A 27776-nucleotide genomic window follows, 5' to 3' on the forward strand; every position below is an offset into this window, starting at 1 on the left:
GAGATCAGTTTCTGGTCATGTTTGAGTTCATTTATGAAATATTTAAGTTTCTGTCACTGAGCCCAGTCTCCTGTATTTTGGGTTCTACACCACCAATTCCTGATACTGTGGCTGTGGTTGCCAGGAATCAAACCCCTGACGTTTTAGCTGGGACACAACTTTCCACAGTCACACAACATTGCTACATGCTGTATTTGTTTGTATTTGTATTTTGTCTTTTGTATTTGTTCTTTTTTATGCCCTATGTTATCTTTAATGTTCCTCAATGATGGTTGAATGTACATGAGTTACCAAACTGAAAAGTTTTTTTTTTCTGTCAAGTATTTAGTGTGTCCATGAACTAGTTTTCCTAAACCTAAACTTTTTCATTGTTTTGAATTGTTTTGTTTTATACTGAGGACAAAGTAAATATTCTCCATTTAAAGGTACTGTTATGTTTGTACAAAGAAAACTTGTTAATAAGAAAGTATAAAACACCTACAACGCGTTAAAAATGTTCTATGACTAAAATATAATGTTGGTATTATAGCCATTGGCAATCTTAAACCTAATCTGCAGTAACTTGTGTAACCCGGTGGTAATTTTATTTAAAATAAATAAATAAATAAAGTGAAAGATTATTTTTCTGGTATGGATGTAACTATTATTTTGAGTAAATAATAGGGTTTGGGTTTATATTGTTTTTAAATGGTAAAGGAAAAGAAGAAAAAAAAGGTGTAATCTCATTTAGTTTATTTCCTTGTATGATTTTGATTATAGACCTTTTTCACACTTCCGCATTTTTCGACCGGAAATACGTCAATGACATGTAAAACAACTTCCTGTTAGCATAGCGGCACATATGAAGAATGGCAGAGTCGAAGAGTTGCAGTTTCTGTTGTGTTCCAGGCTGTTCGTCTTCCAACCAAAAACAGCCCGGCCTTTCATTTCATTATTTTCCTATTGATCCAGACCTGAAACCCAAATGGATATAGGCGATCCGAAGAGAGGAAGGGCATAGTTTTAATGTAAACACAGGTAGCACCGTCTGCTGGCGGCACTCACTAACTTCGCTCCGGATTGTGGTGCGGCTGCGCCGTTCGTCGCCTGAAGAGTGGTGTCGTCCCGAGTATTTTCCCTTGGAAAAACTTAACTGCTCCTTTGAGAAGGGAGTCAGTATATGACAGAACCTCAAACGCCAGTCTATGCAGCTGTGCTGTGAAGATAGCAACATGGTGGCTAAGCTAAGGCAGTAAATGGATCACAACTACGTGACACACCCACCTGCAGGTAAGGTTGTTCATGTGTTTGGTTAAAGTTAGTCAACTATGTGTACCGTTATTGGATAAATGCATTTTCTACCTGAACAAATTAATATTTATAATAAAAGCTGTTCACGCTCTCATCTATTTTAATTACATGTATTTAATTAATTGAGTATTTTGTCATTTTGTATTTTCCTTAACAAAAAAATAAATAAATGAAACATATTTGTACTTAAATAGTTAACATACTTTTCAAAACATGATTACTGTGTTGTGTTGAAAGGTAGCAAAAATATGTTAAGACTGGTTTTTAATTTCTTTATCTTTCCAGGTGCTCTGGATGAGGCTTTGGATACATCCATGACTTAGAAGCCAAGTTCCTTTGCTGCAGCCAGGAGACGATGTCATGGCGGACAGTTAGTGTTCCCACATATTCTTAAAATCTAATTAAATATAATTGTTATATTCTTTATATTTTTCTGTTGAAATGTGACTTTGACTTCACAAAAAAAATTAGATGAACAAATAAAACAATTTTGGTCAAAATTGTGCCTCATTTAATTTTTTGGTATGCGTAACAACTGATTATTCACAACACAAATAACATCAAACATTTACAATAAAAATAACATTACAGATCATTAACAGTAAGGCAGAAGGCTCAACTGATTGTTAAAGACAAGATAAGTGTAATTTAAGGTATGCATTCATGCATTTGCCATAATAATATATATCCAAGTTCTCTTTCATTCCATCTCAGAAACCCCAAACACAGACATGAGAGGTTGGGGCTGGACCTGGCATAATCTGCTTCCAGATGCCATCAGATATGGATCTGGCTGTGGTCCTACACAAGAGAAACACAAGATTATTGGTCACACACAAAAGTTAGACATAAGTGCATAACTACATTTAAATTTAATTCATTATATCTGCTGTAACCATAATTTGGTTAGTCATAAGATTAGAAAAAACAACTTAACTTGCTCACAAAGCAACAAAAAGTTAAATGAATCACCTGTATATGCCTTGTACAGTGTGGACCTCAGACCGTCCCTGCCAACTGTTTTGGGCTTTTGCACCACCAGCTCACTAACCGGTTCAGGATGGAATCCCTTAGAAGTAAAAGGCAAAAAGCAATTACAGTCTGCAGTCACTACTGGGGGTGTTTTTATAATAATTTACAGTTGTTATGGATACACATCCGTTCTAAAATCCTAATGACAATTTTATCACAAACCCACCTGTGTTCTAGGTCTGTGCCATCTTTGCAAGCCACTCGTGCAGGCCAGGGTGGGTGGAGCAGCCTGCAAACCAGCTGTGAATAATGTGCGGTCTGGAACAGGATGGCAACTAAGTGATTGCAGAATCCTTTAGCAGCCACACAACTGCAGAAGAAAGCTTTCAGGTTGGCACATTCTGCATCCAGTGATATCTAGACACAATAAATTAAATAGGTTGAAATTAAGACATACTTATGTTGCTACATCAAAAGAGGAGCATCGAGAGTAATTGGTGTGCAGAGCTGCGTACATAGAGCAAATATGATTACATTTCATCTATGTTCAATGTTATTTTATTATATAAGTATCAAAAAAGAGGACATGTCCAGGAAAAGAGGACGTGTGGTCACCCTAGTTTCAGAAAAATAATACTAATAGTAAGTGAAGAAAGTGCCGCAACCGCAGAAAAAAGAATGAACGCGCATCCGGGCACCTTAGCATTTCTTATTTACAGCTTCACCAAATTTTTGGGTGTTATGTTAATCTCATGCCTTTTCACTTAAACATACACACAACATATTCACTGCGATGTGTTATGCCTTATATTACAAATTAATAACGCCAAGATTTACAGTTGACATAAACAGAGTTACCGGTGATGCGGCTATGGCTAAGCTAGCTGAAGCTTACCTTGGTAATGGTGGATAAACTCTTCGTGGAGGAAATTATATCCCTTAACTTTGTTTCCTTTAGTGGACGAATGCATCTTCACACTCTTCATCACATCGGTGCTGGTGAACTTCGGAACACAACTCAAGCTCTTTAAAAACACACTAGGCTCTGCCATTCCTCCGCCAGCGAAGCACAAACCGGAACTAGGTTTACACGTTGATGACGTATTTCCGGTATTTGCGAAAAAGGTCTATTGGTTCATTTATAAGTCCCTCGTTTTAGCCAATTGTGATTGGCTCTGGAGACGTGAGGGGGCGGGGTCAAGGAGGAAAGAAGAACGGAGGAGAAGAAGCGGAGAAAGTTCGAGAAGGTGGACGGCGAAGGATTTTTTCCCTCCAGATCTGCGGGAGAGAAGCCTGAGTTTTCGGAGAGACAAAAAACCGGGACACAAACGAAGATATTTGAACGGAGAGTTCAGAAGAAAATCTTGGCTTTTGAGTCGAGGAACGGCGGGTGAGCTGGAAGCGAGCGAGCCGTTGTCTGGGTCGGAGAAGACGGCGCGGGAGTCGGGAGCGGAGGCTGCTAAGCTAGTGTGCATCACGATGGATCATATTGAGGCGAAGTAGTCGTGTTTTCTGTTATCCTTGGATCCAACTGGTGAATTTCAACGCACTCAATGTTTTGCAAGAGAAGCAACAGGCCTGCAACGTTTTTGTTCTTTTGCTTTTGAGGTGCCGGTACCGTGAGTAAACTGAACTGTGTGTGTGTGTGAAAAGGTTTCAAACGGGTAAAACTGTTAATGTTCCACAGTTGTTAAAGGTATACAGTGACTTTAACTAAACAGTAGTAATATCTGGGAAACTTTTATTTTGTGACATTTATTTTGTAAATTGAGTTGAAAACAAGTGTTTACCTTTGTTTAGATTAGGCCAAAAGGGGACATTTTGAGTATATTTTAGGGTAACTGGTGTAATTTAATTTTATACATTTTTCACTTAATTGGAGTGGTTTATATTTTTTGTTGGGGTATCAATTTATATTTTATTTACCAAATTATTATAATTTATTAAACAAAGCCTTTACAAAATTTGGCTAAATATTGAAAGATCTCTGGAGTCTCTTTATTTTCTTATTAGGAGACACGCTTTGATTTATCAGGTGCAGTTTTTCTGGTATCCACCTGGACATTGTTCGAACCCAAGCACCCACCCTTCTACTCTAAACTAACAGGAGGGCTCCACGGGTGTTACATAAAATTGGAGGCACTGCTGGGATACTTTTTTGCTTTAGTCCATAACTGGATTAAAATTAACTTGTAAGTAGTTTTAACATTAATATTGACCCAGAGATCTAAATATTTGTCCAATAAATAAAAAATAAAAAACCTGTTGTGTACAATCAATTTAAAAAAAAAAAATCTTGATTGAAACTTTGAATTTAGCATATTAAAGCTGAATTAATATTAACGCCTACCAAATTTATTCTAACAAGTGACACGCACAACCTGGGGATGGCTCAGTTGAAGAACTGGTGTGTTGGAGAAGGCCTGGATCCAATGAAAGCCCTGCTGGTTAAAGATGTACCTCCAGAAGTGGATGTGGGTTTCATTGAAGAAACGCTACAGACTATCAAAGCCCTTGGAAGAGTCCAAGTGAGAGGGAGAATATATGACCCTCAGTCCCAAAGTTTAACTGTGCTATGTGAGTGCAAAGAGAAAGTGAACACAGCAGCTATTCCACTTGATGTCATGTCCGAGGGGTCTGATGCGGCATGGAGAATCTTTGGACCCTCTGAGCTTGAGGAAGAATTACAAAGTCACCTAGTCGGAGATGGTCAGACAGAGCCACAATCTGCTTCCAGTTTTCAGTCACCACTGCAAGCATCTACTCCTGAAGCGATCATCAGGGCTGTGGGGGATATTCTGCAATGACAAATAAACCTGCAAATAATGACAACAACATGTATAGAAGACTGCGCATATTTTCAGGGGTTATACCCACACCTACTGGAGAAGAACAGTTGGAGAACTGGGTTGAACAAGCCAGACTCATGATTGAAGAAAGTGAGCGTCCAGAAAGAGAAAAGAAAATGAAGATCATGGAAAGTGTAAAGGGTCCTGCGCTTGAAATACTGCAGGCTGTACGTTTCAACAACCCAGCTGCAACTTCTAGCGACTACGTTGACATTCTTGAGACCGCGTTTGGCACCCCTGAAAGTGGTGAAGATCTATATTTTGCCTTTAGAATGTTGTGTCAACATCCTAATGAGAGACTCTCCGAGTTTCTGAGACGCCTCGAAAGAGTTCTCAACAAAGTGGTGAAAAGGGGCGGACTCCCTCCATCAGCAGCAGACAAAGCACGTCTGGATCAACTCATCAAAGGGGCCATCAGATCAGATCTCATGATCCTAAACCTCGGATTAAGAGATCGTAGAGACAGTCCTCCCACATTTATTGAACTCTTAAATAAAATACGTCTGGAGGAGGAACATGAAGCTTCTCGTCGCAGACTGCTCCCACCAAAGCCAGTCTATGTCAAGAACACATCTTTGACGCTTGACCCCGAAAACTCAGAACTGAAAAAGTTGAAAGCTGAGGTTCATCAGCTTCGAGCACTAGTAAGTGAACTCTCTCTACCTTCTGCCAAGACAAGTCCTGCTTCTGCGGGTGCTCTACCACCAGTTACTCCCGTGGTGGAGAGCTCTGAAGACAAAAATATTCAAGCACTCAAGAAAGAGGTTTTAAATCTTAGTAAGCAAGTCTCTGTAATGTCAGTGAAGTCAAAGTACTGTGATGCTCCTGAGCCGTGTCAACAGGAAATGCAGGCAAGACCTATGCAGCAAAGGTCCAGAGACTTCAGTGATTTCTTCTGTTATCGGTGTGGTGAGGATGGGCACTATGCAAATAAGTGTGTTGCTCCCGAAAACTACCAGAAAGTTATAAAGAAACTACTGCAAGCTAAGAGAAAGACTAAACCAAACCAGACATCTGAGGAAAAGACGAGAACAAAGACCACCCATGCAAGTGTAAGGAGAAGCTTTGTAAATGCTCCAATCAGCCGCTTGCCTGGTGGGCTGGTGGGACCACCCTCCACTGTTCAAGTGAAGATCAATGGCAACCCCTGCACTGCGTTGATGGACAGTGGCTCTCAAGTTAACATCATTTTCGACAGCTGGTACACGAAACACCTGCGTGATATCCCACTTAATCCTCTAACTGGTTTAGCCATCTGGGGACTGAGTGAGTCAGAGAGCAGTTACCCTTACAAAGGCTACATTCAAGTTGACTTGGAACTGCCAAAAAAGTTGAAGTCCAAAAAAGTTAACTCTGTTCCTGTCCTGGCCTTGGTGTGTCCTGATCCACGTTGCTCTGAGACAATTCCTGTCTTGATCGGCACAAACGTTCAGGGTTTCCAACCTTTGAAGCTGGGAGACACTGAGAAAGTATACTCAGTAAAAGTTCAGGTGCAAGAGAAAAGCCATTTACCTGTCCCTACAGCTACATACAAAACTGGCATTGACAATTTGCCTGTAGCTGAAGTTAAGTGGTCTGGACCAGGTCCCCTCATTATTCCTCCTGGCACTGAACAAGTCATAATTTGTAAAGTCAAACAGAAATGAGACATCGGAGACAGCATCCTCATTACTGAAGGGCCCACTCACCTGCTCTACCATCAAGTGTGCTGGTCCAGCCTACAGTCTTGTTCTCCAAGAAGTTGGACCCTAATCAGTTCTTGGTGCTCCTTCGTAATGAATCCTTGAAGCAAACAGCCATTCCAATGGGCACAGTAATTGCTCACCTACATGTTGCTGACATGGTGACCGATTCACCAAGCTCCAGAGTGGAAACCATTCCAACTATTGACCCTTCTCTATTTGACTTTGGTGATTCTCCAATAAAAAAAGAGTGGAGAGAGAGACTCAGCCAGAAGCTAGCCAAGCATGCCAATGTGTTCTCTACTGAAGAGTGGGATGTTGGTTTAGCAAAGGGGGTCAACCATCGTATCCGTCTAAGCGATGACACTCCTTTCAGAGAGAGGTCAAGACGCATTGCTCCAGCTGATTTGGACGATCTCAGGCGGCACCTGCAGGGTTTACTGGCTGCTGGGATCATAAGAGTCGAGAAGTCCATACGCTTCCCCGATTGTACTGGCTCGTAAAAAGAATGGTCAAATTTGCATGTGTGTCGACTATCGCACTTTAAACCGCAGAACTATACCTGATCAGTATACTGTTCCACGTATTGATGATGCTCTTGACTGTCTGTCAGGCAGCAAGTGGTTTTCAGTGTTGGATCTTTGCAGCGGATACTATCAAATCCCAATGGCTGAAGAGGACAAAGAGAAAACCGCCTTCATCTGTCCTCTAGGATTTTTCCAGTTTGAGCGGATGCCGCAGGGGATCACAGGGGCTCCTGCGAAATTTCAAAGACTGATGGAAAAGGCAGTCGGAGACATGCACATGCTCGAGGTCATCGTCTACTTGGATGATCTCATTGTGTTCGGCAAGACTCTAGAGGAACACGAGCAAAGGCTCATCAAGGTCATCACTCGTCTAGAAGAGGCTGGGCTCAAGCTGTCTCTGGACAAGTGCCAGTTCTGCCGCCCACAAGTCACCTATGTGGGGCACATTGTGTCTGAGCGGGGCATTTCAACAGACCCAGCCAAAGTGGAAGCTGTGACACGGTGGAAACAACCATGTGATCTTCCTTCCCTGCAGTCTTTTCTGGGGTTTTGTGGATACTACCGCAGATTTATAAAAATTACTCCCTCATTGTTCGGCCACTCACTGAGTTTTGCAAAGGGTATCCACCCACTCAAAAGAGGAGAAAATCTGTTACTTTGCCAGATAAGAGCTACTTCAAAGTCAATGAGCCTTTTGGTGACAGATGGGATCAGTTCTGTACCGAGGCATTTCAAAAGATCATTCAGTGCCTCACAAATGCACCTGTACTGGCATTTGCTGATCCTACCAAGCCTTACGTCCTTCATATTGACGCTAGTTTTCATGGGCTCGGTGCGGTTCTTAACCAAGAGCACCCTGACGGTTTAAGACCAGTCGCCTTTGCAAGCCGCAAGCTAAGTGCCTCAGAGAAGAACTACCCAGTACACAAGCTTGAGTTTTTGGCGCTCAAGTGGGCTGTGGTAGACAAATTTCACGACTATCTGTACGGAGCCCAGTTTACCGTAAGAACTGACAACAAGCCACTTATGTATATTCTTACTACTGCCAAGCTCAATGCGACAGGTCACCGCTGGCTCTCTGCACTCTCAATTTACAATTTTACTTTGCAGTACAGGCCTGGCTCCAGAAACATCGATGCAGATGCCTTGTCACGAAATCCCCTTTCTACAATGTTAGACGGCTGGCAAAGTATACCACCTGAAAGCGTAAAGGCTCTGTGCAAGCAAATCAAGTGCCGCGAAACTCTTGAGGAGTCTACCATTGTTGCTGAATCTCTTGGAGTGTCACCTGATGGGTTGCCAGAGTGTTTTGTTAACCCAGTTCGGTTAGAACTTGGTTCACTGACTCGGTTTAGTCACCAAGACCTTGTCAGAGCCCAAGACACTGACCCCACTATTGCTCCAGTCAAACAGACTCTGAGTGGAGGTCCATCAATTCCAAGCACAGACAACCCAAATTCAGTCCTACTGAGCAAAGAAGCAAGCAAGCTTGTTATCCAAGACCAGTTACTATACAGAAAAGTGGAGAGAAAAGGAACTGAAGTAAAGCAGCTGATACTGCCCAGAGAATTTGTCCCAATGGTTTTGAGGTCTTTACACGATGAGTCTGGTCATTTGGGCATGGACAAAACCATTGAACTTATTAGGGATCGGTTCTACTGGCCAAAGATGGGAGCTGAGATTGAGCAGTACATAAAGAATTGTGGCAGATGCATCACTCGTAAAGCTTTTCCACAAAGAGCTGCTCCCTTGCACCATATTACCAGCCAAGGCCCTCTAGACCTTGTCTGTATCGATTTTCTGTCACTTGAGCCAGATTCACAAGGTTTTGCAAACATCTTGGTAGTGACAGATCACTTTACTAGATACGCTCAAGCTTTTCCTGCTAAAGACCAAAAAGCGACAACAGTGGCTAAAATTCTGTGTGAAAGTTACTTTGTGCATTACGGACTCCCTGCCCGCATACATTCGGATCAAGGGTGTGACTTTGAAAGCAAATTAATTAAAGACCTTCTGAAAATGCTGGGTGTTCGCAAATCAAGAACATCTCCTTACCATCCTCAGGGAGACCCGCAACCAGAGAGATTCAACCGAACACTCTTGTCAATGCTTGGCACTCTTGACCCAAGACAGAAACTAAAGTGGAGTCAAAAGATCAGTCATTTAGTCCACGCCTATAACTGTTCTCCAAATGATGCAACAGGTTACTCACCTTACCTGTTAATGTTTGGCAGAGAAGCTCGCTTACCAGTCGACATTTGTTTTGGTGTGACTGATGACAATCAAAGAACCAAGTCTTATCATCAGTATATTGAAAAGCTCAAGCAAGATCTTGAAAGAGCTTACAGCCTTGCTACAGAAACAGCAGACAAGAACCATAAAAGAAACCAGAAAGCTCATGATAAGCATGTCAAAGAGCAAGTTCTCAGCAAAGGAGACAGAGTGCTGTTGAGAAACTTTGGAATTACCGGCAAACACAAGTTAAAATGCAAATGGAGGTCTTCACCATATGTTGTGGTGGAGAAGCTACCCAACTTACCTGTCTACAAGATCAAGCCAGAGAAAGGCATGGGAGCAGAGAAGACAATACACCGTAACCATTTATTACCCATCGGGTATTTGGTGAGACTCCCTGATGACCAAAGTGAAGATCTGACCCAACAAAGACCTGTTACCAGGGCCCAAAAAAGAAGGGTGAAGGAACCAGGTCAGACCGACAACCATGATGAGGAAATGTCCTCAGGATCGGAGTATGAGGAAGTTAACCTCCCACAAACTTTGGAGTTCAACTGGAGTAGGGTGGTGCCATTTTCTGATGTGTCCGCCGAGCCGACTCGGTCAGTAAATTTTGAAGCTGGAGTGGAAAGACCAGCTCAAGATCTGGTTGAGACAGAGTCAGTTATTGGTTGCTCAAACCTACCTCCCGATGTTGATTCTGAGGTCAACGTCATAGGAAAGGGAGCTCCAAACACTGATTCAGAAGTCAATGTTTTAGAAGAGGGAGCCGATCTCAACCCAGATGAATATGCTGCAGCTGAGATGGAAATAGCTGGACGAGAAAAAAGAATCACACGTCCAGTAGTCAAGTTGTGTTACGATCAACTGGGCAAGCCTTGTGATCATCCAGTGAATGTTTTAAGCCATGGAGTGCTGGTGGGAAGTGGACTCTACAGAGACTTCAGAAGCAATCCCTGTCAAACTCTCTGGTGCCACCCCATGGCGTTGTGTTTCACTTGTTCCTATCTGGCCCCTACCCTTAACTGTGAATCTATTAGAGTCTTCTAAATTTTATTTTGATGAGGGCATCAAAATCTTCTAGAAGGGGGAGGGTGTAACCCGGTAGTAATTTTATTTAAAATAAATAAAGTGAAAGATTATTTTTCTGGTATGGATGTAACTATTATTTTGAGTAAATAATAGGGTTTGGGTTTATATTGTTTTTAAATGGTAAAGGAAAAGAAGAAAAAAAAGGTGTAATCTCATTTAGTTTATTTCCTTGTATGATTTTGATTATTGGTTCATTTATAAGTCCCTCGTTTTAGCCAATTGTGATTGGCTCTGGAGACGTGAGGGGGCGGGGTCAAGGAGGAAAGAAGAACGGAGGAGAAGAAGCGGAGAAAGTTCGAGAAGGTGGACGGCGAAGGATTTTTTTCCCTCCAGATCTGCGGGAGAGAAGCCTGAGTTTTCGGAGAGACAAAAAACCGGGACACAAACGAAGATATTTGAACGGAGAGTTCAGAAGAAAATCTTGGCTTTTGAGTCGAGGAACGGCGGGTGAGCTGGAAGCGAGCCAGCCGTTGTCTGGGTCGGAGAGGACGGCGCGGGAGTCGGGAGCGGAGGCTGCTAAGCTAGTGTGCATCACGATGGATCATATTTAGGCGAAGTAGTCGTGTTTTCTGTTATCCTTGGATCCAACTGGAGAATTTCAACGCACTCAATGTTTTGCAAGAGAAGCAACAGGCCTGCAACGTTTTTGTTCTTTTGCTTTTGAGGTGCCGGTACCGTGAGTAAACTGAACTGTGTGTGTGTGTGTGTGAAAAGGTTTCAAAGACAAACGGGTGAAACTGTTAATGTTCCACAGTTGTTAAAGGTATACAGTGACTTTAACTAAACAGTAGTAATATCTGGGAAACTTTTATTTTGTGACATTTAATTTGTAAATTGAGTTGAAAACAAGTGTTTATCTTTGTTTAGATTAGGCCAAAAGGGGACATTTTGAGTATATTTTAGGGTAACTGGTGTAATTTAATTTTATACATTTTTCACTTAATTGGAGTGGTTTATATTTTTTGTTGGGGTATCAATTTATATTTTATTTACCAAATTATTATAATTTATTAAACAAAGCCTTTACAAAATTTGGCTAAATATTGAAAGATCTCTGGAGTCTCTTTATTTTCTTATTAGGAGACACGCTTTGATTTATCAGGTGCAGTTTTTCTGGTATCCACCTGGACATTGTTCGAACCCAAGCACCCACCCTTCTACCCTAAACTAACAGGAGGGCTCCACGGGTGTTACACTTGTATAAATTAATCTTTTTTTAAATGCAAAAAAATAAACAAAATATTGTGACATCTTTGCAGATTTTTTTGATGTCTCACTTGTTTTTTACAATAATTGAGATAAAAACTGTTTAAGTTTACAATATTTTTTAAAGTTATTTTTAACGTTAAAAAGCTAAAAATTAATTATTGTTATCCCAATTACAATACTACCATCTTTAATCCCTTACATTGATTGTGGCATAATTTTAGAAAAGGTTAGGAACAAACTTTTTCTTTGAAAATTTCTAGACAATGCAGTTTAATTATATCCCGAAATATACCGTTCTCCTGGCAACCTCCAAGCCCAGACTCGTCCATCAGATTACCAGATGGAAAAGCATGATTCATCACTCTAGAGAAGGCATCTCCACTGCTCTAGAGTCCAACGCACTTTGCATTGCACTTGGTTACGTGTGGCTTGGATGCAGCTACTCGGCAATAGAAACCCATTCCGTGAAGCTCTCAGCGCACTGTACTTGGGCTAATCTGAAGTCTGGAGCTCTGTAGCAATTCATTGTGCAGAAAGTCAGCGACCTCTTTGCACTATGCCCTTCAGCATCCGCTGACCCCTCTCCGTCAGTTTACGTGGGTGAGATGATGTTGTTCCCAAACTCTTCCATTTTGTTTTGACATAGCTGACAGTTGACTGTGGAATATTTAGGAGCAAGGAAATTTCACAACTGAATTTGTTGAACAGTTGGCAGGCATCCTATGACAGATCCACGCTGGAATTCACTGGGCTCCTGAGAGCAGCCCATTCTTTCACAAATGTTTGTAAAAACAGTCTGTATGCCTGAGTGCTTGATTTTATACACCTGTGGCCAGGTCAAGTGATTAGGACACCTGATTCTGATATTTGGATGGGTGAGCGAGTACTTTTGGTAATATAGTGTAGTTCTCTACAATGATCAAGACTGGAAGAATAATGCTCAAACCAAGAGGGCCCTAAAAACTACAGAGCATTTCCAATTTCCAAAGTTGGCTACACACATTGCACTAATTTTATTGAGAAACTCAATTTTGATTTTCTCCTTTATTAGGTCACAGCATATGTAGCTATGGATGAAAATTTATCTCATTCTAAAACCGAATGACATTTGAGCTGAATGTCTTTTAGGACAGTGGTCCCAAATCCCCGGGCCACGGACCGGTACCGGTACCGCAGAGAAAGAATAAATAACTTACGTTACTCGGTTACTTTCGGAATCTGAAAGATGTTTTATTTTGAAAAATTGAAAGATTCTCTGTTACATCCTTCACTCTAGACCAGGGGGGTTTTCCAGAAATCAAGTTATGCATGGTAAGTTTGAGGCTAAGGAAGATGATAACCTCAGCTTTCGGTTCCAGAAATGGAGATATGTTTCAGGATGTGTCAAGTTGCCATGGCAACTCATGGTCTGAACATAACCTGGTCTGGAGCAGGTTTAGTTGAAGGTTAGTTTGTTTTCAGAGAGGTGAAGCAGCATGGCATGTCCATGTAAAGATGATTTAGTGGATGAAGAAGCTCAGATAATACTTTTTCCACCGTGAGAGGGTGATAAGACTAAGGATATACTAAGGACACATATGGATGTTGGAAAGATAAACTTTTTACTTTGATCTAACTTAATTATTTGCTTCTGTTAAGATAAATCATTTTTTTGTTTAGTCAGTTTAAAAATAACACGTAGTTATCAGACAGTTATTTTACTTTCATTCAAATTAATTCAATTAAGTAGGTGTAACTTTGGTGCTGCTGTTAGATCGGCACCACAAGGGATTGTGGGACACCATTCCCTTTGCCTGTCTGGACGGATTTGGGTTTAAGTGTGGGTTTTTGATCAAATGTGTTTAGTTGTTTAGGTTTTTTAACTGTGTTTTGCCGAGTTATTTTGTCCTACTATGCTTAAGCCTCTGCACCATGAGTGAAAGGGAGGGAGAGGATGATGAGTTTATATAGCACCCCTACTATTTAAAGTGTGGATGCCATGCTTTGAACAACTTTGTCAAATAAAAAAGCCCTTTAAACGCTGATTCTATTGATACCAATAGTTCGCGTCGAAAAAAATCCGAAGCATATGAATAATAGACATCTTTCGAAGGAATCAGAGATTTGGATCTGCCGCTAGAGCGCAGGCTGGAAGTGAGCCCGATATGACCTGTGACGTCATGAAAGGCGTTGACTTTCGCAGTTCCGCTTCGGACAGCATGTAAACAAAACAGGTAGTCTTCGTTTCTCTCGTGTTTAAATCTGTTAATCATCAACATGCCAAGTCGTTGTGTGGCAGCTGGATGTAGCAATACATCTAGTGAAAGTGTATCTGTGTATAAAATTCCCAAAACAAGAAACGCTGCTGAAAAGGGGAAAGTTCAAGAAGGTGGACGGCGAAGGATTTTTCCCTCCAGATCTGCAGGAGAGAAGTCTGCGTTTTCGAAGGGACAAAAATCGGGACACAAACGAAGAATTTTGAACGGAGAGTTGGGAGGAGGATCTTGGCTTCTGAGTCGAGGAAAGGCGGGTGAGCTGGAAGCGAGCGAGCCGTTGTCTGGGTCGGAGAGGACGGCGCTGGAGTCGGGAGCGGAGGCTGCTAAGCTAGTGTGCATCACGATGGATCACATTGAGGCGAAGTAGTCGTGTTTTCTGTTGTCCTTGGATCCAACTGGAGTATTTCAACGCACTCAATGTTTTGCAAGAGAAGCAACAGGCCTGCAACGTTTTTTTTCTTTTGCTTTTGAGGTGCCGGTACCGTGAGTAAACTGAACTGTGTGTGTGTGTGAGCGCGCGCGCGCGCACGAGAAAAGGTTTCAAACGGGTTCAAACGGGTAAAACTGTTAATGTTCCACAGTTGTTAATGGTATACAGTGACTTTGTTAACTAAAGAGTAGTACCATCTGGGAAACTTTTATTTTGTGACATTTATTTTGTAAATTGGGTTGAAAACCAGTGTTTACCTTTGTTTAGATTAGGCCAAAAGGGGACATTTTGAGTATATTTTAGGGTAAGTGGAGTAATTTAATTTTATACATTTTTTAGACTTACTGGAGTCTAGCCGAATCTTCATGCTGGCTATCGTCATCGGCATGATCACTAGACCTACTACTTTCTGCTATATCCTCCTCACTTTCGCAAAAGGGTTCGAATCGATACGGTTGCAAAAGTGACTCATCATCATGATAATCTCCGCAACTTTCCTCTTCATCTTTCTGTTCATCTGATGATAAATCGCTAATAGAGACGGTAGCATCACTCTGTGCTTCGCTATCGGTGCTAGCCATGTTGTCTTCCTTGTCTTCCTTTCGTTACGTCACAAACAGGGCGGCGCGAATTCGGCGGAATGCGTGAAGCCGGCGGCCGTCCTCGTTTATATTGCGTTTTTCGCTATTTATTCTTTTTCGAAAAATATTAAAAACAATCGCAACATGAAATAGAAACTATTTACTATATTTTGGCTTATTAAAATAGGCCATGTCACCCACACTTTAAAGTCATAATAAAAAGGTTGGAAAATTCCTAAATGAATGCACATATGAAGTGCATATTATTTCGTTCTTTTTATGGTTATACAAATGAGTATGTCTGCCGGCTCAAACTTAGACATATGAGAGTTCAAGATTTGTAATTCATTAAGATGGAAAAAATATTAATTGAATTGGAGTAATATGACATTTAGTTAAATAAATATGTAAATTTCAGTTGTATAAACAATTATTGAGTTTTATAAATGTAAGAAATTAGGTTGAATACATTTAACCCAATTACTTGTAACCAATAGAAGTAATTTAAGGTGGCAAAATTGGACAAAGGTTTTATATATATATGCGTCACAAGAAAAATGGTAAGATCAAAAATTATCAAAAAATAAAAATAAGATCAGAAACTCGTACGTTTACTTTGTCTGTTTTTCTACTACAAGCAGAAACTCTTTCTTTTGCTAATGCAGCCGTACTACTTTTTTGATGGACGTAAAATCTTCGTACGCCGTCATTAATCTTCGACTCCGTCTCACTGAAGTATAGGGCTCTATTTTTTTCACCACGCGTTTCCATGGTGACTCCGGAAATCGGCGATCCATTGAGAGTGTCTTTATGTACTTGACGAGCACGTGCATTAAGCCAGGGTTAACAAGTCGAGCGTAATTACGCCAACTTATATCCGGTCTTTTGGAACCGACATACCCAGAGTAAGCAAATTCAGGCGGATTTCAGCCAGAGTTCAGGCTTAAAGTCAGGGTAGTTTAAACATGCTTCCTTGAATACCCCCCAGGGGTGGTGAACACGCAGCTCTCGAGCCGCATGCGGCTCGAGGCCAATGAGCATGCGGCTCTTTGCGTCTCATTATACTGTGGCAACCCGGGGGTTAGCCCCTAAGACTCAAGAGAAGTGGGGAATTGTGGGTGTAAAGTTCCTCACCATGAATCAGGGGGATGTTTAGCAGAATTGATAGCCATGCTGATTGGCTATTTCTGGGCATATTAACGTATGCAAGCATCAATGTTGGAAAGTGGCAAGTCAAACTACCCATGAGTTTGCTTATTCCTCTCTGAGATCGTGCAAAGTCGGTTGATGGATTTGTCACGGATGTGCTGCGACAATAATTTTGACATACTGAGCCTCATTTCATAGGTAATTCACTTTAATACAACTCGCAAATCCATCAGAGAGTATTAAAATAAATAATAAAAAGACTGCTGGGCAGTGTGAGTGTTTAGATTCTGCTCACGACACATAAGTGACCGCCAATCATTTGCGCTGGTTATGGCAGAAAAGAACAAAACGTATCCCGGGGAAAATGAAAAACTCTTCCTGATCTGACACAAATTGTCTCCTTTTTTAACAAGTTGAAGCTTTTCAAAGTCCACAGACACCTGACCGAGCATGCCTGTGTAAATATTGTGAGTAGTGTTAGCCCCGCCTTCAGCCCCTACGACTCATGGGAAGTGGGAAATTTATCCATGAAACCTGACCTGAATGACAATATAGAGAAACTGAACACCTGCATCAGAGACATCAAGACCTGGATGACAATTAATTACCTCCTCTTGAACCCAGAAAAAACTGAGGTCATTGTACTAGGTCCTAAAAACCTGAGAGATGATCTGTCTGCTCAGATAGTCTCCCTGGATGGCATAAGTATAGCCCCCAATTCCACAGTTAGAAACCTTGGGGTTTTATTTGACCAGGATTTATCATTTAAGGCTCACATATCCCAGGCGTGTAAACTGCCTTTTTTCACCTGCGGAATATTGCTAAGATCAGAAATATGTGTCCTAAGAGTTCCTTAAGAAGTCTCCAGCTTGTTCAGAACGCAGCAGCTAGATTGTTAACAGGAACTAGCAGAAGAGATCACATCACTCCTGTGTTAGTTTCGCTCCATTGGCTCCCAGTTGATTCTAGAATCAAGTTCAAGATCTTCCTGTTAACCTATAAGGCCTTACATGGACTGGCCCCGTCCTATATTAAGGACCTCATAGTCCCTTACCATCCAATAAGAACACTTCGCTCGCAAAATGCAGGACTGCTTGTGGTTCCTAGAATTAGTAAAAGTACGGTTGAAGGTAGAGCGTTTAGCCACCAAGCCCCTGTTTTATGGAATAAGCTCCCAGCTCATGTAAGAGAGGCCGACTTGGTTTCTACATTCAAAGTTAGACTGAAAACATTCCTCTTTGGACAGGCTTATTGTCAGACTAGTTACTATTCAGAGAGTATTTAACTTAATGTTAATGTGTTTAAATTAAACTTAATAACAATTATTTGTTTTAAAAGGCTGCTAGAAGTTGAAGCTTGGGTAACTATGGTGCTCTGGGGTTCTGTCCTCTTTTCTCATCTACTTCTACCCTTCCTCTCTTCTCTATTTTTGATCATTATTTATCATTTAATTCTCCATGCCTCTGTTTGGTGCAGTGCGATTCATGTATTGTCCCTCTTTCCCTCTCCCCTCCTGGGGAGTGGGAGTGCTTCAATACTCCAGTTGACTCATCCGTGCTCCTCTTCCTGACCGTGTACCTCTCCTTTGCTCCTGCTCCTACACCTGGCTGTGGTTCCTGTCTCCTGGCTCGACTCGCGCCCCTGACTGTCCCCCCAACCACGGCTGGATGAAGCTTGTCTGCTGGACTTTATATATGTAGTGGTAGAGCTAGATAAGTTAATTCTTCTCTAAGAGTTTTGGTAAATTGCCTGTCCGTCCTGGGGGAGGATCCCTCTTTCATGTGGGCACCCCTGAGGTTTCTTCGTTTTTTCCGGAATCCGTTTTTTTTAGGAGTTTTTCCTTACCGCGAAGGGGGGTCTAAGGGCAGGGATGCCAGTATAGCTTAGTCAGTTTGTTAGTTCATTTTAGTATTTTCTTGTTGAACTCTTTGTATTCATGATCCTTTTGAGTTCATGTTTTACTTCGAAGCCCATCGAGACGACTGTTGTTGTGATTTTGGACTATACAAATAAAATTGAATTGAATTGAATTGAATTGAAATCTTGGGTATAAAACCATTAGTGAGGTGGCTATGAGCAGATGTGAGGTTCATGATGTTTGGGTACTGACGGTTGAGTTCAAGTAAATGCACTGGTTAGCTGGTTGGAGGCAATTCAATACCTGTTTACTTGCTACAGTGGTGAACAAGTGAAGTAATTTCAATATTCATTAACATGTCATCAATTAATTGTTTTTCACAACAAATATTCATCAATAAATTTTAACCCTTGTGCTATCTTTGGCACTTTAACATTGGGAGTTGGTTCATCTAGACCCACTAGACAATGTGCTGAACCTTTTTTCTTCAATGATTTGTGAACCTCACTGGTGTCCATGGATTGCATGAAATCTTTCCACCTTTATCCACCTTTGTCATGGTTGGGAGAACACGACAATGCAAGGGTGGGGTCATCTAAGATAGCACAAGGGTTAAATAATTTTTTTAAAGACTTTTAATTTAATTCACTGATGTTAAAATTAATTTATGCTACACTCAACTGAAATAAAACTTAAAATAAACACAAGTACAATAGTTGCTTTTGTGTTGTAGGGAGAGGAGTGTTTTATGGAAAACAATACATATTGCGTGTTTGTACGTATTGGCAGGTCAGTGTGTGGTGTGGCTCTTTGACTTTCACCCGGCTTTCAAACTTGTTCGCCACCCCTGCTCTGGACGCAGGCCAAGGCGCTCTTCTCGTTCACGTGATAGGTTACTGCTAAAATAAAACCAAGGAGCTAGCAAAATGAGTAAAAAATAAACGTCTTTGGAACGTTTCTTTGCCAAGGGAAAAGGCCCAGCCAGGAGCCAGAATAGGAGCCTTCCACTTCCGGGGGAAAAAAGAAAGCTATATTTAACAGATAGCACTTCTTTTTTTCACCATGAGTGTGGGAAGTGGAGAGGATAATGACACCTGTGCGATGTACAATGTCATGCATGTCAAAATAAAAGCTCAGGGTTCATCTTGTCACATCTCTGTTCTCACTACGTTGCAGTGTTGCTATATTACTCATCAGCCTACATTTGAAAGACCGGTTCGTGAAAACTTAGTGTGACGTCATACCGGTCTGTGGCGCTAAAAAGGTTGGGGACAACTCTTTTAGGAGACAAGACGGACTGCAATCTTAGGTCTTTGTCAAAACATGAACTTTGGTTTAGGGCTGACTGAGGAACCCAGAGACTCACAGCATTCCCATTTTCCAGCCAGGTGATCGTGGGTATTGGAATTCCTGTAGCATTGCACTCCAGAGTTATCTGGCTGCCGGACGGAGCTCTCTTTTCCTTCGGAGCACGCAAGATTCGTGCTGGAGCTGCTCAAATACAAAACATTAAATAAAATACCAAACAAACACCAAGCTGACACTGATAATAAACACACTTTATAGTAATCTCTTTAAAAATCTGAATGCAAATTGTAGCCCATTGTTTCTCTTACATGGTAAGTACATACCTTGTACCTCAATGGTGACAGTCTTTGATAAAGCTAACCCAAAGCTGTTTTTTGCCACACAGCGATACTGTCCTGCATCCTCTTTCTGGATGTTGTGGATCTTTAATGCTCCACTGTCAAGAATTGTGATACCCTCACTGAACTGAAAAACAATTCACAAGGAAACAAACAAAAAACAAGTTTAAAATATTTTTCTTTTTTACATTCACTCCACTTGAGTAAAGTTTTCATTTAAAACTAGTAACAATACTCAGAAGCCATATTGAATTTCAGGAAACAAAGTTAGATTCTGTTGTCATCACACATGTACAATGAAACTCAACACATCCAATAACATTGCTGTTAATGAGGGGATGTTCAACGTCATTCAGATTATTATGATCTTTATTTTATTGATAAAATGGTAAATGGTGTATATTTATCAGAATCAATTTTATTGGCCTACTACAGTACATATACAAGGAATTTCCCTTGTGCTCTCATGAAGACCAAGCAAGGTATAGGAAGGTATAAAGGGGTAAAGACAAAAAGGATAAATAATTTAAAAAAAGTAATATGAAGATAGATATAAGGATAAATGAACATAACTAAATAAAAATGCAACAGTAGTTCCAGTGTGACAGTTATCATGTTTGTGTTCCGTGCTCTGTGAGTGGTCAGGAGTTCATCAGAGTGACGGCTCGGGGGAAGAAGCTGGCTTTGTGGTGAGTGGTTTTAGCGGACATTGTCCTAAAATGTCGCCCTGACGGGAGAAGTCTAAAAAGGTAGTGTCCGGGATGAGAGGGGTCTTTTGCGATTCTGCCAGCCCGCTTACTGACCCTGGACCGGTACATGTCCTGAATGGAGTGAAAGCTGGAACCACTAATCCATCCTAATTCTCTATAGCGCTTTACCACCTTCTTAGAAGGTCCAAAGATTTTACAATCCCATTCACACAATTGTAGCAACCCCACTGCCCAAGACTGGTGCCAACCTGTAACCAACAGGAGCAATGTGGTGCTCAATGCCCCAGGGACTCTTCAACACATGGCGGGCAAGGTGGGACTGAACCTGCATTCTTCCAATCAGAAGTTGACCACTGTACCTTAGCACCACGGCTGCCCCTTTATTGTTTATAAATCCTAGAACATTTTTTTGTCCATTTCTCTGTTTAGACTTAAAAATCAGTTACTACATTCAAAGTGTTGACTAATTTGTATTTATTTATTTTCGCTCAAGTAATTATTTGGATAATTATTTTTACTTTTACCTATGGGGTGCAGTTTGTAAAGTTACTCGGTCAAAGATTAACTCCAATGTGTTGGTTACTTGGCCTGTTTTAGGAAAAAAAAACAAGTTTCATTTTTCAAATACAAATTTTCACAATTTAATTCATGTATTTATAAAGGTAACGTTAAATATTTACTTAGCAAGCTACATACACACACACATATATATATATATATATATACATATATATATATATATATATATATATATATATATATATATATATACACACACACACACACACACACACCCACACACACACACACACACACACACACACACACATAATATATTTTTTACAACTCTATATTTAATTTACAAAATAAATGTTTAGTTTGTAAACAAAACATTACATTTTATAAAATAAACATTTAGTTTGTAAAATAAATATTTAGATCTGACCTAAATATTTATTTTCCAAAATAAACATTTAAGTTACATGGCTAAAAATGTATTTAAAAAAATATTAAAGTCCAAATTAAATATTTAGCTTTTTTTTTTAAAATATTGAGTTTGGAGTTAGAAATGTAACTTTTTAGGAACAAATTTTGTTCAAAACTAAATATCTAACTAATATGCAAATGAACTTGCGATAAGCGGAAGTGGGCCACCAAAATAAAATCTGGATTTTGCACTTTAGTTGAACTGAGCTGAACCAAAAACATTGGACAAGCATTTTTTAAAATTGTTTTCATTGTAAATAGGCTTCTTCTTAGGGCACAGAGCTACACTATTTTTTTTTAACCCTTAGATGACCCCACCCTTACATTGACGTGTTCTCCCAACCATTACAAAGGTGGATAAAGGTGGAAAGATTTCAAGTAATCCATGGACACCAGTGAAGATCACAAATCATTGAAGCAAAAAGGTTCAGCGCACTGTCTAGTGGGTCTAGATGACCCAACTCCCAACGTTAAAGTGCCTAGGATAGCACAAGGGATATTATACTTGTCTTGTCCAACAGCTGAGCAAACAGATGAGAGCTGGATGCCTGTGTTCGACCTATTAACTGTTACAACATGGGTTTAATAATCTTCTAAAACACAAGGTGTATATTTTGATTTACCCCTTTTGTAATTTAGACTAAATTTTATTTATATTAACTATATTTGTAACCATTTTTTGTTGGACCGGACAGAAAAGAACAGGGGGGAAAAAGAGACGGGGATGTTAAAGAGGGGGGGAATAAGATGGATGATTATAGAAAGGGGTAACATCATAAACCAACAAGCAACAAGTTGCTTGAACCTTACTGTCCATTACTGTCAGGTGTAGATGTACCAAAAATCTAAGAGGGGTGGGGCATGTCAACACACACACTCAAATGTTACAAACATACCTGTTGGCTCCAACAATGTTCACATACAAACATGTCAATATGTACACAGTACAACTATAGTTCGCACAGGCATACTCATGCATTCAGACTAACACATGTCATTTAATCATGCAAACTATTTGTGCAAAGGTGATCTAGCACATGTGCTCGAGTGAGTGTTCTTCTGGGGTGGATGATGGAATGTAAAAAGGAGGTAGAGTTCCCAGTCATCCCTACACCAAGGCCCCCGCCGAAGCAGCAGTGGTAGGCAGGACAACCCCACCCCAACACCTGCATGGTTTAGTAGATAGAGGAAAGCCGCCCGCCGGGCAATCACATCCGCCACCCAGGCCAGAGCCAACATGACCGCCACAGGGGCCCCCAATGCTAGAGAGTTCAGAGGCACAAGGTAACAGAGAGTGCAAGCTCCAGCCCGTCCAGAAATGGGTAGGCTGCTGATTAGGAGGTACTAATCAAATAATGCTATATGATATTTGTATAGCAATGAACAGCCCCCATCCCAACTCCCTTAATGCATGAGCTACAAAGAACTGTTGAGATCATTTCTACTAGGAAAGGGACTGATATTGAACCAAAATGCACTTGGGTGGGCTTATGCTTTATTTCATTAGAGCAGGAGAAGCAGCAGAAAGAAGCAAAACAAAAGCAGATAGTAGGCTGTGGACAAAAACAGCACCGTTGTAAACTCCATAAAAAGTACAGATCACCAGTCCACGTCAGGCGCGAGAAGGAGGAAGGGGGTTATGCGAGTGCGGTGAAGAAGCCTATTTACAAAAAAATTGTTTTCAGTGAGTGTGTTGGACATGTCTTAAATCATGCACACAAGTACATGCATGGGTAACAAATATTTAGCTCAAAACTAAATAATTTAAATAATTAATTTTGACAAATATTTATCTAACATATAAATATTTAGTTACGAAGCTTAAATGTTAGTTTGGAAAATAAATATTTAGGTCAGATCTAAATATTTCATTTGCAAACGATAGGCTTAATTTTTATAAAATTAAATATTTAGTTTACAAACTGAACATTTATTTTGTCATCTAAATTTATAACTTTAAAAAAATATTTAACTTTTAATTAAATATTCAGCTTGTTAAGTAAATATTTAGTTAGTAAATGTAGCATTTATAAATATGCAATTAAAAGGGGAAAATAAGCATTGGAAAAATGAAACCTGTTTTTTTTCTCCTAAAAGAGGATAAATAACCAAAAATATTACTGTTAATATTTGACTGTGTAACTTTACAAACGGTACCGCATATCTTCCTTTTACACTATGATGTAAAGTGGCAGTGCTCTTTCTTGAGTACAATTTGTGATTATTCTGGACATATATCTACCTTCACAGGATTGTTGTCTTTCAGCCAGGTGATTTCAGGTTTGGGGTTGCCAAGGGTGAAGCAGGGAAGCACTGCTTTAGATGTAATTACCAGGGTTAGATTTCTGGGTTGTTGTTTGATCTGTGGCTCTGATTGACAACCAACAGGAAAAGAGACAAACCATGGAGCGATTTGTTCTTTCAAAAATCTTGTGTCTAGATATTCAGATTAAAACAGACTTACTCATCTTTAGCTGTAGTGCTCCACAGCTCTTTGCAGGCTCTCCAATGCCATTGCTGGCGAGGCAGCAGTACTCTCCGTTGTCCGACTCTCTCACATGGGGAATCACAAGCATCTGTCCCTTCTCTCTGGTAAGGTAGCGAGTGTCATAGTACCTGAGGATAATGTACAGAGAAATTGGATGTAAATGCCTATATAATGCTTTAATACCTTCCTTGAAAGCCCAAAGTGGTTTACAGTGACAGTCCCATACCCCATACACACACATTTACACACTGACAGCGGTTCTGCTGCTGAACACTGGCACAAACTTATAACCATGAAACGTAGGGTTCAATGTCTTACCCAAAGGACACTTTGACACATGGGTGGGCAGGGTAGAAACTGAAACAGGAATCTTTCAATCAGAGGTTCACTGCTCTAATTCTGTACCACAGCCACCTGTAAGGCCTTGACCTATTGTTGTCAAAATCAAGTATTCCACATTGGCTCATGCAATGTTTAAATCTTTTTCATATCGACTTATTCTAGACATTATATGCCCTGCTTTTTTTTTGCAATACTCTCAGATCACATCCACCATCTCTCCTTTTGTTTTTTGCAGGATTATGTTTGCATGATAAAAGCCACTGACACTAACTTTAAAAAAGAAAGAGTAGAAGCAAAAGTAGCAGCAAGATCAGCTGCCTCTTTTTCAACACGTATTAAATTCGCGTGACTGCCTCATTTGACAAGTGTCAAATCTGATGCCCAATGCTTTTTCACAAATGTGTCCAGTGAAACCAGTGTAAGTATAAGTGTACAGTGGTCAGTGTAAGAAACTTGGTTACATTTTCAAATGTGAACAGATTTCTATATAATCAATAGTCTCAGACAGACACCGAACTAATTTGTCCTGCATTGAACATGTAGCAAAATTCTATCCATTTTCAGAACCCAGCTGTATATCTTTTAGGGTCACTGAGCCAACCCGGGGGGGCAAATTAAAATAGAATAGAATAGAATATCTTTATTTCTATAGCACTTTTCCCAGGGCGAGTCACAAAGTGCTTTACAAAGAGCATAAAATCATATCAAAACACCAAAAAGTAATAAAAGACAATAATAATAATAGTAAAAAAACACAGTAAAACGTGGTAAAACTAGGACTAAATCAACTAAAAGCTCTCCTAAATAAAAACGTCTTAGTAGTTATCTGTCTAGGGTCTTTGGCAAAGATAAAGACATTTAAAAATGTGTATTTATTTAATGTTGGCCAAGATTATTTATTTGGTCGACAAAACTTGGTTTTAGGGACCCCGTGCCTCAAGCCCCAGATAATGTGGCAGCACCACTTACCATTTAGTCTGGTGTTTAGCCAGACCTTGTACAGCTGTAATAATATTTTAATTTCTGGGGGGGAAAAACAGTTTCCATATGTTCAAAAGTTATCAGAAAATAAGATATACATGCCAGTGATGTCATTTCCACTGATAAAAGTTTTAAGATTATCTTTGTCATGATAAAATCCAGCAGAAAGTCACAAAATGGGTGTGGGACTCAAAGCTAAGTGCTTAGTGCTAAATTCAAAAGCTTTTTTAAATTGTGACACCCTGAAAACTAAAATACATATGAATCCCTACAGAATAAAGTAATTTTAATACTTTTATTTTAATTATTTTAATAGTAATTTTAATAACAGTAAGAATATTAAAATGTTAAAGTGATGACATTGGTCTTTGACTCACTTGATTGGATGGTTATTCTTGGTCCAGGTGATGATAGCAGGCGGACGTGACTCCACCTCACAGATGAAGGTTGCATTGTGATCCAGTAGCACATCTACAGTCTCTAATAAGGTGATGATGCGAGGAGCTGGTCATGAGAAAATGTGAAAAATTAAATTTCAAACAAAAATCTCCTCTATACGATGGAGTTTTAAGGCCACCAAAAAAAAAGAGTGAAATTATGAGATGTATTCATTTTCTACCGTTTTATCCCTTTCGGGGTCACGGGGCTGCCAGAGCCTATCCTGGCCACTTGTGGGCAAAGGCAGGGTACACCCTGGACTGTTTGCCAGTCTGTCACAGGGCCACAATCACACTCCCATTCACTCTCACACCTAGGGACAATTTAGAGTTGCCAATTGAACTATGAAGCATGTTTTTGGACAGTGGGAGGAAGCCAGAGACCCTGGAGAGAACCCATGCATGCACAGGGAGAACATGCAAACTCCACACAGAAAGGTCCCCTGTTGATGTTCTGTTTCAGGTCCCCCAGCTGGGACTTGAACCAGGGGCCTTCTTGCTGTCAGGCAAGAGCGATAGCCACTGTGCCATCGTGCAGCCCTTTACAAGATTTAAAGTCGTAGATTTACGACAAAAGTACTCGTAAATTTTTAAGAAAAAAAACTCATAAATTTACAAGATTGAAGTCTAAATGAGGATACACAGTGCAACAAGTGAAAGCCACACTGCACCAGAGCAGACCGACTAAACTGTTTTCTGATGACATTACAAATATTTGGAAGCTCCTTAGTTTGATTAATGTTATTTTTTTCTGTATTTCTTTTTTTATATATAGATTAGTGGCTTGCGGAATCTTTGCAGCCCATTGATGAAGCCATATTTATCCCTGCAGCTGTCCACTTCAATCCTTTCTTCCTCCGACAAAAACAAAATATCTAAGTCTGTGTGACGCTTCCGTCTGAGGAGCCACACTTTTTTGGCATTTTTAACGTTCTTTTACTTACATAACAGACTATTTTCACTCATCTTTGTTGTTTTATGTTAAAACCAGAAGTTTCATCTGGAAGAGGGAGGGGACGTTTGTAAAGGGAAATGAATGAAAGGGAAAATAAAGTAATGGTCATCTGCACCCATACGTGTCTCTGAGCTCCTTATTTTGCATATGAATCTCTGCTTTACCAACACATAACCCCAGAAAGCCGGCTACACTAACAATAATTTCATTTTGAATCACCTATAGGTTCATAATTTCTGTTTTTGAAACCTATCCGGAAATGAAGCTTCTCAAAATGCTCTACATCTTTCATCTTCAAGCTAGGCGCCGACAAACCGACAACTTTGGTTTTTATTTCTCATTAATTTATGACTTTTTTCACACATGGCACCCCTGCAACCTTGTTCTTTGTATCTCCCTGCTTCGTTTAGATAAGTTGACTACATTTTTCACAAGGAAATGTTTTATTGTAATTGGTTGTGGAGCTAATTTCAGCACTCTCACTGAGGCGCACCCCTTTTTCTTTTTTTTCATCTACGAGAACTTTGGCCACTAGAGAACCCTGTGAGGACAACTGGGAGGTGTCGTCTTCTATTAGGACAGTGTAGGTCTTCTTCCGTGTCCCAGCTTTGACCTTACATCTCAGGTCCATTTCCTTTTCAGCAGGAATGTAAAGTTTTTGGCCTGCATAAGCTGGACCCACCATGTCATATGTTGCCCCATTCTCAACAATTATTAGTTCTGGTAAAGTTGAATGCTAAGCTGGAGGATTTTGCTTAGCGTCCTCGCTGGATTAAACTACATGCTTAAGCTTCTTCAAAATGGCTTTTTAGAGACCCTGATGACATCAGGAGGGGGACAACAAGAAGGGGGACTGTTGAGCGATAGTCTGAATCACGGACAACAAAAGTGAGTACGGTTAAATTAGTTTTTTCCGTGACCTTCAATCTGAAATGCAGTAAGCCACGTGCTGCCTCTGGCTATCAGTGAAAGCTGTGTGTAACAGTGGTGACTTGGGACTCAGACATGGCGATGATCCTGACAAGATGAACTGGCATTTTCAGGCATGTTGATTTGTACTTCTGCTGGATTTTTCTGATGAGGGATAAAAGGCACATTTGG

General features: G+C 40.3%; 1 protein-coding gene and 2 long non-coding RNA genes across 3 annotated transcripts in view; 1 reads left to right on the forward strand and 2 right to left on the reverse strand.

Moving 5' to 3' along the window:
• Positions 1–27776, reverse strand: part of musk (muscle, skeletal, receptor tyrosine kinase) — a 61700-nt gene that overhangs the window by 26883 nt on the left and 7041 nt on the right. Inside the window, exons 2-6 of the mRNA XM_011481962.4 lie at positions 25661–25787; positions 23937–24088; positions 23715–23842; positions 19761–19902; positions 19496–19620 (exon numbers count right to left, since the gene is read on the reverse strand). Of these exons, the coding sequence (XP_011480264.1) occupies positions 19496–19620; positions 19761–19902; positions 23715–23842; positions 23937–24088; positions 25661–25787 (674 nt within the window). The remainder of the gene's footprint in view (positions 1–19495; positions 19621–19760; positions 19903–23714; positions 23843–23936; positions 24089–25660; positions 25788–27776) is intronic.
• LOC144996535 (uncharacterized) lies at positions 830–5228 on the forward strand. The gene is made up of 2 exons (XR_013659452.1): positions 830–1269; positions 1576–5228. It is a non-coding gene; the product is annotated as an uncharacterized LOC144996535 (long non-coding RNA).
• LOC144996534 (uncharacterized) lies at positions 1428–3972 on the reverse strand. Its single transcript, XR_013659451.1, has 3 exons — positions 2489–3972; positions 2263–2359; positions 1428–2091 (listed from the first exon to the last, which is right to left on the reverse strand). It is a non-coding gene; the product is annotated as an uncharacterized LOC144996534 (long non-coding RNA).

The sequence above is a fragment of the Oryzias latipes genome, chromosome 12, assembly GCF_053564925.1.
Source record: "Oryzias latipes strain Hd-rR chromosome 12, Olatipes_Hd-rR_3.1".
Classification (NCBI taxonomy): domain Eukaryota; kingdom Metazoa; phylum Chordata; class Actinopteri; order Beloniformes; family Adrianichthyidae; genus Oryzias; species Oryzias latipes.